This window comes from Erinaceus europaeus, chromosome 4 (genome assembly GCF_950295315.1).
Source record: "Erinaceus europaeus chromosome 4, mEriEur2.1, whole genome shotgun sequence".
In the NCBI taxonomy this organism is placed as follows: Eukaryota; Metazoa; Chordata; class Mammalia; order Eulipotyphla; family Erinaceidae; genus Erinaceus; species Erinaceus europaeus.
Genome location: NC_080165.1, coordinates 71,035,539 through 71,047,803, shown reverse-complemented (window position 1 = coordinate 71,047,803; position 12,265 = coordinate 71,035,539). Strand labels below are relative to the sequence as shown.

The following is a 12,265-nucleotide window of genomic DNA, read 5'->3' as shown; positions in this document are numbered from 1 at the left end:
AAGGTGGGGCTTAGAAGTAAATAAAAACAAGCATCAACTGCCATGTGGGGTTATTCATCTTTGTTCAAATGGCCCATGTGCTTCCCTGGTGTGTGCCTTTCAGTGTTTCTGATTAAAAGTTTACAATATCCAGGGGGACAGGGGAGGACAACTTAATGAGAAATACTTAAGAGTTTTGGGTCGGGGGAAGCCTTTAACAGTGGGATAAAAATCAGTCATTTGACTCTAGAGAAGGGAGGAAGAAGAGGAGTGGAGGAAATCATCATGGGACATATACTCAGTGGAATACTACTTAGCAGTTAAAAAATATCATATTGTGTCCTTCGGAGCAAAAATGAATAGAACCTGCTGTGATTATTCGTAGTGAAGTAAGTAAGGAAGTGAAGGAAAGCTATAGGATTCTTTCACTCATATGTGGGATACTGAAATACATGAACTTAAAGATATACATATATATATATATATATATATATCCAACCCATATCTATGATGCCAGTTGCTTTTCTAGCAGGGCATGGTTTTTATTTGAAAGAACAACTGGCAGACAGCCTCTGGTTTTCCATACTTGGTATTTGCCAGACATTTCTTGGAAAATCAATAAAATGTGAAATGAAGTTGTCATTTCAAGGATAACAACTGACAGCATTTATTGCCAATGCCAAAAGAAAAGTTTGCAAGGGAACACTAGAATTTAGGAAAATATGACTCTGCCACCATGAGCGTGACAGCTTCTTCTAAACTTTTCTGATGAGCTTGGTGGTGATAACACTGAATGAAACAATATTCAGATTATATAATTAAACCTATCTTCTTTGGGAAAATCGACATAGCTCAATGAGACACTATTTTCCAAATGACAAATTTGTAATGTTGAAAAATCCTTTATGGCTAAAAGATCTGTTAAAACCTAAAGACAGATGAATGGATTTTACTGAAACCCAAGAACTTCACTGATGGGATTTCAGTTTCCACTTATCAACAAGCCTTTAGTAAGAAACTTGTTGAGTTTCGGTACGGTATTAAGGAAAAATGCTCACAATTATCTGAAAGGGTATTGAATTACTCCTCCCTTTTCCAGCTGTATATCGAATAAGGCCATATTTTCTTTGTATACTTGACCCAGAAAACAAAATATTGAATGCAGAAGTGAAATTCTGTTGAATCAGACATAAAAGAAAAAATGTCTGTGTGTGCTGGGGAGAGAAAGGGCAGTGGTGTACCTGTTTGAGAAAATACTACTATGTGCAAAGACCTTGATTCGAGTCCCCCCTCCTCAAAGGGGAAGCTTCATGAGTGGTGAAGCAAGTCTACAGATATCTATCTGTCTTTCTTTCTTCATTTTGCCACTCAATTTCTCTCTATCCTACTAAATAAAAGAAAAAAAAAACCAGAAAAATGATCTCAGAGAGAGTGGATCTATAGTGCCCAGTGATAACCCTGGTGGCAAAAAAAAAAAAGATAAAAATTCTGTGAAAGGTTGGGCAGTAGTGCAGGGAGTTAAGTGCACATGGCGCAAAGTGCAAGGACTGGCGGAAGGATCTCAGTTCGAGCCCCTGGCTCCCCACCTGCAGAGGAGTCGCTTCACAAGAGGTGAAGCAGGTCTGCAGGTGTCTATCTTTCTCTCCCCTTCTCTGTCTTCCCCTCCTCTCTCTAATTTCTCTCTGTCCTATTCAACAACAACGACATCAATAACAACAACAATAATAACTACAATAATAAAACAAGGGCAACAAAAGGGAATAAATAAATATTTAAAAAATTCTGTGAAAAATAAAAAGCAATGCCATTTCTCAGTAAATTTTTTCTAAAACTTTCATTTACATTAAAATGTGTAATCTAGGTTAATATGTAACCTGTTGACTATTATTATATTATTAAAATCAGTAAAACCATTTTATGTGGTATCTATATCAAATCCAGAGTCTCATGCATTTGCTCATCACCCCAACTGTCTTATATTTTTAGAATAATAGAGAGACATACAAAGAGAGAAAGCAAGAGAGACAGGGGGTGTGGAGGGTGGGGCACAAAGTACCACTACATCATTGATGGAGTTACCCTTGTGATCCTATGTGGAACAGGAATCGAACCCAGAACCTCATGTGTGTGAGGCAGATGCTCCACTGCTGATCTGTGTCCCTGGTGCCTAACTCAATAAACATTTAGAAGTTTTAAAAATTATCACCAGGGTTATAGATGGGACTCAGTGTCAGGCCCTACAAATCTACCATTCCTGATGGCCATTTTTTTCCTTATTTTTTTATTTATATTTTTTATTGGATAGAAAGGATAGAAAGAAATTGAGAGGAGTGGGGAAGATAGAAAGGATGAGAGAGTGCCTGCAGGCCTGATTCACTACTTGTGAAGCATTCCCTCTGCAGGTGGGAAATATGGGCTTAACCTTGGGTCCTTGTGCATGGTAATATGTGTGTTCAGCTAGCTGCACCACTGCTGTGCCCCTTCTAACTTTTTTGTGATGAGTTTTGTTGGAGCTCTACACCTGCACAATTTTACTACTCCCATCAGCAGACTTATTTCTGTTTTATTTGTAATTCAGAAAATATTCATAGCTATGACCCACATGATAGATCTTTGGGATCCTCAATGTCTTTCAAGGCATGTAAAGAATCAGCGATCAACTGGAGTCGGGCTGTAGCACAGCGGGTTAAGCGCAGGTGGCACAAAGCACAAGGACCGGCATAAGGATCCGGGTTTGAACCCCGGCTCCCCACCTGCAAGGGAGTCGCTTCACAGGCGGTGAAGCAGGTCTGCAGGTGTCTATCTTTCTCTCCTCCTCTTTGTCTTCCCCTCCTCTCTCCGTTTCTCTCTGTCCTATCCAACAACGACAACAACAATAATGACTATAACAATAAAACAACAAGGGCAACAAAAGGGAATAAATAAAATATTTTTAAAAAATTAAAAAAAAAAGAATCAGAGATCAAATATTTGAGAACTACTGCCCTAAATAAATCTCTATCCATCACTTGAATTCATAAAGTTACAGAAAGTTAAAGATGCAATAACTGAGGCAAGAAGGGAGGTGACTAACTTAATTAAGGTCACACAGGGAATTAGTGCTTCAGAGTGTGTCAACATCAAAATTCCAAGATATGCCATAACAAGGGACTGTAGCACTTTCACTTCAATGTATGACTGTTCAGACACATTCCTGGTGGGCATGGGTATGAGAGGAGGTGTTAGTTAACTACTAGAGAGCACTTAAAAAAAAAAAAATATATATATATATATGGAGTTGGGGGGGTAGTGCAGCAGGTTAAGCACACATGGCACGAAGCGCAAGGACTGGCGTAAGGATCTTGGTTCAAACCCCCGGCGCCCCACCTGCAGGGGAGTCGCTTCACAGGCAGTGAAGCAGGTCTGTAGGTTTCTATCTGTCTCTCCCCCTCTCTGTTTTCCCCTCCTCTCTCCGTTTCTCTCTGTCCTAACAACAATGATGACATCAATAACAACAATAATAACTACATCAACAGTGAAAAAGCAACAAGAGCAACAAAAGGGAGGGAAATAAATAAATATTAAAATATTTAATAAATACAAATTTATTTATCAAATAGAAATATTGACAAGTCTATAGGATAAGAGGGGCAAAACTCCATACAATTCCCACTACCAGAACTCCATATCCTAGCCTTTCCCTTGATAGCTTTCCCATTCTTTATCCCTTTGAGAGTATGGGTGCAAGGTCATTATGGGGTGCACAAGGTGGGACGTCTGGCTTCTGTAATTGCTTCCCCGCAGAACATGGGCATTGACAGCTCCATTTATATACTCCCAGCCTGTCTCTTAGAGAACACTTTTATACCTGGCCCCAGCCCCCATTGCTTGGAGTCTTTTAGGCCAAAATTTAGTGCAATTTCCCCTCACACTTTTGAGGATGTAGGACCTTGTTGAACCTCCCTTGGATTAAAAAAAAAATTATTTATTTATTCCCTTGTTTTTTATTATTATTGATGTCATTGTTGTTGGATAGGACAGAGAGAAATGGAGAGAGGAGTGTAAAACAGAGACGGGGAGACACCTGCAGACCTGCTTCACCGCCTGTGAGGCGACTCCCCTGCAGGTGGGGAGTCGGGGGCTTGAACCAGCATCTTTAGGCCATCCTTGTGCTTTGTGCCACGTGCGCTTAATCCGCTGTGCTACTGCCGGACTCCCCTCCCTTGGATCTTATTGGTTCATGTTTTCAGTGTTTGCTGCAAGCTTAACTTTCTTTGTCCAGAAATTAAAAAAAAAAAAAAGGCCAGAAAACCATGCAGTTATAGAGAAGAGTTGAAACAAACAACTCAAATTATTAACAATGAATAACCTGATTTTTAAAAAGGTTGAGGACTTGAATACATGCAAATGACCAACAAGATTATTAAACAATCTCAATGTCACTGATAATCAGGAAAGCGCAAACCAAAACCATAATAGGATATCACTTCACACTTGTTAGAAGAGCTGTATATAAACAGAAGAATAACAAAAACTAGTGAGGAAGTGGAGAAATTAAAACTCTGTAATAGTGATGGGTATACACATTGGTATAGCCTATATAGAAAATAATATAGAAGTTTCTCAAAAAATTAAAACTAAAACAGACAAAAAAAAAAAAACCTAGCATGTGAATCATCTGTCTCACTCTTCCAATTTCAATAATTACAAAATAATTGAAACCAGAATCTCAAAGACATATTAGTATTCTTATGTTTGTTGTAACACTATTCACAATAGCTGGGATATATATCATGAGAATTAAGATATTAAAAAAATATCAGTAAAATATTATGGACCAGTAAGATAGCTAACCTGAATACTGGGCCTGCTTTATCATGTGCTTTGATATAGCTTTGAGCTAGATCCCACGACAATGAAGGGACCTTCAGTGTAATATTTTTCACTCTCTTTCTCTCTGTTGCTCTGTCTCTGTTTCTTTCTAGGAAAAGTCAACTCAGAGCAGCTAAGCACCAGCAACAAAGAAACAAGCTGTGGCATATATAACCTACAATGGGATACTATGCAGTCTTTAAAAAGATGGAAATTCCAGGGAGTAGGGTGGTGGCATACCTGGTTGAGTGCACATGTTACCATGCCCAAGGGCATGGGTTCATGCCCCCGGTCCTCACTTGCAGGAAGAAAGCTCTAGGAGTGGTGAAACTGTCCTGAAAAAGTCTCAGTCTCTCTCTCTCTCTCTCTCTCTCTCCACCTCTCTCTCTCTCTCTCTCTCTCTCTCTCTCTTTCCTTCCCTTCTCAGTTTCGCTCTGCCCTATCAAATAAAAGAGAGTAATTAAAAAAAATTTTTTTTTGCCTCCAGGTTTTTTCTGGGGCTCAGTGCCTGCACCATGAATTCACTGCTCCTGGAAGCCATTTTGTTTTCCCCTATTGTTGCCCTTGTTGTTTTAGTCTTGTTGTGGTCATTATTGTTGTTGTTGATGTCGTTCATTGTTGGATAGCACAGAGAGAAATGGAGAGAGGAGGGGTAGACAGAGAGGGGGAGAGAAAGATAGACACACCTGCAGACCTCTTCACAGCCTGTGAAGCGATTCCCCTGCAGGTGGGGAGCTGGGGGCTCGAACCTGGATCATTTGCACCACGTGCACTTAACCCGCTGCGCTACTACCTGACCCCCTAAGAAGTTCTTAATTATGAAGTAGCATGAATGAACCTCTAGGACATTCTGATAAATAAGGTCCTTCAATAGTAAACAGAAGGACAAATACGGCGTGATTTTACATATGTGAACTAAGTATTTTGGTCATTGCTGAGGCTTCACTGTTGTAAGCTGACTTTTTCAGTTATATATACAGAGGGGACCTGGCAGTGGTACACCCAGATAAGATAAGCGCACACAGTAAGAAGCACAAGGACCTGCGCAAAGATCCGGGTTTGAGCACCCCCCCCCCCCCAGCTTCCTACCTTCAGGGGGAAAGTTTCACAGTGGTGAAGCAGGGCTGCGGGAGCCTCTGTTTCTCTCCCTGTTTATTTCCTCTTCCTTCTCAGTTTCTCTCTGTCCTATCCAATAAAATGGGAAAAATGGATGCGAGGAGCAATAGAGTCGTAGTGCTGGCATCTAGCCCCAGTGATAACCCCAGAAACAAAAGATATAAAAATAAATAAATAAAGGAAGGAAGAGAGACATAAAAAGAGAGGGAAAGATACCACTGTGCCAAGGTCACTTCCAATGTGGTGGAGACAGATCTTGAACCTGGCTTGAGCCCATGGCATAGCAGGCAGCCTCCCAGGTGAGTTATCTTGCCAGCTCTTTAAGATGCAATAAAAATAATCAGTCACAGAACCAAAAAAAGAGTAATGATGGTTGCCAAGGGCGAAGGTGCAGGGGTGGGGGGTTGGGAGGTGGAATGAGAAACTACTAGTCAGCAGGATAAGGTTTCAGTTAATCAGGATGAATGCATTCTCGAGAGCTGATGTGCAGCATCATTCCAGTAGTCAAGAACAATAAGGTACTGTACATACAGTTCAGAACTTAAAGAGGGTAGCTCTCATGTGAAGTGTTCTTACCCCAGTAAAAAAGAAAAGAAGCTGAGAGGCACAAAGATAGGAAAGATACAGGACAGAATCTGCCGGTGTTATTTCCTTTGGGCTTTTGGCAATTCGGATTGAACAGATTTAGGATCGTAATTTAAGATTCTGGGGAGCTGTGAAATCCATTGCCTTCTACTCCTCTGGCATAGCTGTGTGCATATGAACTGAGAACACATTACCTCCCAGCTCTGTGACCTTGGATGGATTTATTATTTATTTGGGGACTCATGTTGGACTCTGGACATGAAAGTTGTTAGTTTTTTTGTTTGTTTGTTTGTTTTTTAAGCACTGGCTCAGGAGTTAGATCAACTGGGTTCAATCTGTAACCAACCTTTCAGCTAGCTTTATTTATTTATTTATTTATTTATTTTTGTCTGTCTTTGCCTTATTTTCACACAGGAGGAAAGAAGTTACTAATATATGCAAAGCACCTAAAACAATACCTGACAACATAGACATTTTATGATTTTTATATCCAGCTAATAAGAATTCAACTGTTCACCTAGTTCCTTTCCTATTTCTCTCCTCACCGCCAGAGGTACAAGAGATGATAGCATATCGATATGGACTTAGTTTGTACTTTTGCTTTTTTAACTCTTCTCATGTCAGTTACATTATAACCAGCCTTAGAGGAAAGTTCTTTCCTCAGGATGTATTCCAGGACTAGAAAATCAGGCACCTAGAAGTGTCTCAAGGGAAGTGACATCATAACTCAAGTGAGCACAAAGTTATTATTAAATTCATAGTAGTGCTCTGAATGTGGCTTTATCAGTAACTCTAGCTCTGCAGGTAGATGTGGCGCTCACATCATGCCCTCCCACCTTTCAGATTTTTACATAATGGAGCCCATGGTGTCTCAGCCACTTGGGCGGGTCTGTTTTCAGCACCAAGGAAAAGTGAGAACTGAATAGAGATGGGGGTTCTTGGTGAAGTTAAGAGAGAGGTAAAATAACTGTAATTTCATAGCAATTACCTACAACCAACACCACCAAAGGCGCCAGTTTTCCATTATAAACTGGAGTCTCTGCTGGCAGTGATTTGCAAGGTAGAAATCAGCACACAATTAGGCTCCCCCTTCCGTATGAAAGGAGGCATCAGTGCTCCCTCATCCGAAACCACAGCAAAACAAGCCTCAAGTGGGGAAATTTCAAGTGGGGAAATAATGTGCTGAGCTTCAGGAATGAATTTTCCCCTCCCAACTCTTAAAAAAAAAAAAAAACAACTTTACTCCATAATGTTGGCTGAATGATTTGCAGCTTTGTTGGTTAGTTTGGAAGCTTTCATTCCTTGTCAGTGGCACATCCACATCTATGGGACCATAGCTTCCAGTGTGAACCAATATGTACAACCAGTGGGTGATTACCCCCCTTTCTTATTACCATATCAAGGACCAATAAATCACTGGGTGGTAATAAATTAGGCAGAGATCGGTCCCTCAATGTTTTTGTTTATCTTTGGGTGTGTGTGAAAATTAATTCTTTTAAAATATATATTTATTTATTTCCTTTTGTTGACCTTGTTGTTTTATTGTTGTCATCGTTGTTGGATAGGACAGAGAGAAACGGAGAGAGAAGGGGAAGACAGAGAGGGGGAGAGAAAGATAGACACTTGCAGACCTGCTTAACCGCCTGTGAAGAGACTCAGGTAGGGAGCCAGGGGCTCGAACCGGGACAATTATGCCTGCCCTTGTGCTTTGAGCCACCTGTGCTTAACCCACTGCACTACGGCCCAACTCTCATGAAAATTGATTCTTAAAAAAAAACAAAACACCAAGTCTCTGCAACTCCATCAGAAATAAAGGAACTATCTCCAAGACTTTGTGAGAACTATGGTGGTTATCTTTGAAAGGTTGGGGACACAGGACTTTGGTGGTGGGTGTTGTCAGCAACTATACCCTATAATCTTATAAGCTTGTAAGTTGCTACTAACTCACCAACAAAAGGAAGAAAGAAAGAAAGAAGGAAAGAAAGAAAGAAAGAAAGAGAGAAAGAAAAAAGAAAGAAAGAAAGGATATATGAACAAGCCACCATGCTGTTGAGTTGTTGAAAAAGTAAGGACATATTTTTGCATAGAAAAGTATGTTATGACTTTTCTGGTGACCCAGATTTATGTAAAAAAAAAAAAATAACAAAGACTCAAATAATAGAAAAAACAAGTAAAAGAAGAGTTGAATTTCATATAATAAAAACAAAACAACAACAAAATACTCACCCTGGCTGCCAGGTGGTGACATGGACTCGGCTGAATGTCCATTGTTACTATGGTTAAGGATCAGGGTTCCAACACCTCGTCCCCACCTGTAGAGGGAAAACTTCAGGAATGGTCAAGTAGAGCTGCTGGTGTCTCTTTTTTTTATCTTACTCTTTATCTTCCTTTCTCTCTCAATTTCACTCTGTGTTATCAAATTAACAAATCATAACTAAATTTATTTTTAGAAAGCCTTTTAAGGAGGCTACTGGTGAAAAAAATGTAAGGAGCTAGAATTTGAGAGCCCTTGCTAGTGTTATCTGTTACTGCTATATGTGTGTCTTTCTCTTCCAGCCCACCCCATAAACATTTTCCTTGAGAAAATGAGCTTTTGCAACTCCTATGCAATTTTCTCCAGTGCTCTGCATACAACTGATCATCAATATGCATTTGTTGAGTCAAAGAACAATTTAAAAGTGAATGACTTCTTAACACTGAAGATCAACTATTAGGCATAACTAAGTGAAGGGATAATTAAAATCCTGAGTCTACAACTTAATCTAGCAGGAAGATGGGGTCAATGTCTGAAACTTTTATACTCATCATATACTACAGAGCAAGGACCAAAGGGTAGAAGAAGGTAAAGTACAGAAGGATACAGTTTGGATAAGAAGAGTTAAAGGAAAATAATTTCCTATTGTTAAACAATCCTGAGAGTGAACTTTTTTGAGATATATACAGAAATAGTCATTAGAATTATTCAACCATGGGCCTCATTGCTACTTGGGAATGTAAAACTTCCAAACCAGTAGTATTTGTGTTAGGCTATACAATGGCATCTCTATATAAAGGTATCTCTGTACCCTATGTTGCTTGGGATCTATGAATTAAAAAAAGTTATGTCTCTATAAGACTGCTATGTGAGAAACTCAAATTTGATTCAATGTAAAGTACTGAACCCTTGCACCATATTAGGCACTAGCCCGGCACTGGCATTAGGAAGACGATGAAAAATACAGAACAATGGCCCTTTGAAGTTAGACTGGGGCATAGATTTAGTCAGTTCTACCCAAACTGGTATTTGAGTGGTACAAAACTGTATGCATTAAAGCTAATCTGCACCTGTCAGTTTAGGACTCTGTCTCTTTTAATTCTAGGCTGGAATCGATGGAGAAAGCATTGGCAACTGTCCCTTCTCTCAGCGTCTCTTTATGATCCTCTGGCTGAAAGGAGTCGTGTTCAACGTCACCACTGTGGATCTTAAAAGGTAGAGGATGTTGTAGCAGGGAGGTGGGTCCTTAACTGAGACTCTTCCGAGAGTGAAAGGCTTCACAAGGCTGTCAGTAACCTCTAGTTCACCTCTTACTGAGAACCCACCCTAATTATAAGGGAGGCTGATAAAGTGAGCATCTCTGTCTCTTTGAACTGAGTACTCCACTGCTCATAGCAGTAAGGTTCAATAAGCAAGGGAGAAGGATGTAATGAATAGTGATATGCAGGTCAAAGTGGTCTAGTACAGCGAGGAGTATGGGCAGCTAAAAATGCAGTACCAGTTCCTATCTGGGAACATATGCTGAATTTCAGGTGTGAGAGCTGAGTTTCTCATGAACTGGGATCCAGACCAATTACCCTGATCTGTTTCCATATTTAGAATTCCTTAGTGTAAGAGGTCTAGTTTCTAGACCAGAGTATCTACTGGTATTCTGTTTTTATTGGTTATTATTATTTTCATTAATTATTATTTTCTTTACCAGAGCACTGCTCAGCTCTGGCTTATGGTGGTACTGGGGATTAAACCTGGGACCTCCAGTGTCTCAGGCATGAAAGTCTGTTACATAAGCCACTGTGCTTCCCCTCTCTCTCTCTTTCTCTCTCTCTCTCTCTCTCTCTCTCTCATTCTTTTATTGCCACCAGGGTTATTGCTGGGGTTTGCTGATGGCACCACAAAACCATTGCTCCCAGAAGCCATCCCCCACACTTCTTTTTTATTAGATAGGACAGAGAGAAATTTAGAGAAAAAGGGGAAATAGAGTGAGAGAGAGAGAGAAGGAAAGACACCTGCAGACCTGCTTCACTGCTTCCAAAGTGGACCCCCTGTGTTATTTTCCAGGTCCTAGCATTCTATTTTTAAAGTGCAGCTTTAATGGCTGCTAAAAACATCAGGTGTTATTGTCACTCGGTAACCTTGCATTCTCTCCTGGATTCTACCTGTCCTTTAAATGTGGATAAGTGGAGGTTTATTCCCTCCCCGAGTATTTATTATGTCTCTATCTTCTTCCTTGGTAAGCTTATCACCTTCTTCCTATTTATCTTTATACAAATTATTTTATAGCCAGGACACTGTTTTCTTCTCAGTATTTCCACTTGGATTTTCTTTTCTTTTCTTTTTATCTTTTGTTTCTTTACTAGTTGAGTAATCAATACTCTAGTTTCTCTTCAGGTCTTATAAATTTTTTGCTTTTTACTAGTTGAGTAATCACTTTCCCTCCCTAAAATTATGATAAACAAAATGCAATACCACCTTAGTTACTTCACAGCACAGTAGAGCAGGAATATATTCTGAAAATAGCTCCACTTGTATTTTCTACTATCACTAAAAAATCAATATGCTAATGGGCTGCCTTCTGAAATTTCTGTCCTCTCTGCTTGTACAACACTGTTCTCCTTCCATCTCACAGAGGCCCTCTCCAACTACCTGTCTGAGCAGAGTATGCTTCAAACACAAAGGGAAATTCAGTCCCTCCCCCCTGTGAGTCTTTCCTCTTCACTCCCACGCATAACTCCAAGGCACATTTAGTCATTCCACCCTCTCTCTAAAGTCACCCCAAACCTACTGTTTCCATTGTCTTACACCTTTATCCAAGTCATGGTGTCTACAGCTCAAGGCTTTATAGTTGGTTAGTGTTATTCCATAAAAATAATAATCACATGTTGTATAATAATACCATATGTGAGTGGGGGGGGTCATGTATTTCTTAATGTCAAGCTTAACTCATTTCAGTGACTTGCCCTCAGTGACACTCTAGAAGCCCTACTAAAAATCCAGTCTCATTGGTCCATAGGCCATGCTTTTCAAAGCTCATCAGTGATGATATCTGTTTTGTATTTGAAATGGGACCTGCAGTCCTTCCATGATGGACTTGGATGTTTTTGATTTCTTTTTTTTTTTCTATTTCTTTATAACATTCTCACCATAGCAGCTAACTCATCCAGCCCCCCAAATTATACCAATCAGATAGATGACACACATCCGCACTGTGACTATTGCCCATGATAACTAAAGAGAACAGGATACTTCTTATAGGTTGAAAGAATAGTTTCCTAATTGGGAGAGTGAAGGACTGTGGATTACCATCTGTAGCAGAAGACTTGTATATTCCCTGGAGATCAGAGTGGGAGAAGGAGTTGCCCAGCATTCCTTAAATATTTACCTGGCTCTTACATATCTGTTATCTCATTTGGTCCTCCCCACGCCCTTTGAGGTAGACCAGGGAGGTCTCCCAGTCCCACTTTTACAGATAAGGAAACACTT

General features: G+C 40.0%; 1 protein-coding gene across 1 annotated transcript in view; it reads left to right on the top strand.

Annotated features, from left to right (window-relative positions):
* Window positions 1–12,265, top strand: part of CLIC5 (chloride intracellular channel 5) — a 145,394-nt gene that overhangs the window by 73,591 nt on the left and 59,538 nt on the right. The window contains exon 2 of the mRNA XM_007530787.3: window positions 9,891–10,000. Coding sequence (XP_007530849.1) covers window positions 9,891–10,000 — 110 coding nt within the window. The remainder of the gene's footprint in view (window positions 1–9,890; window positions 10,001–12,265) is intronic.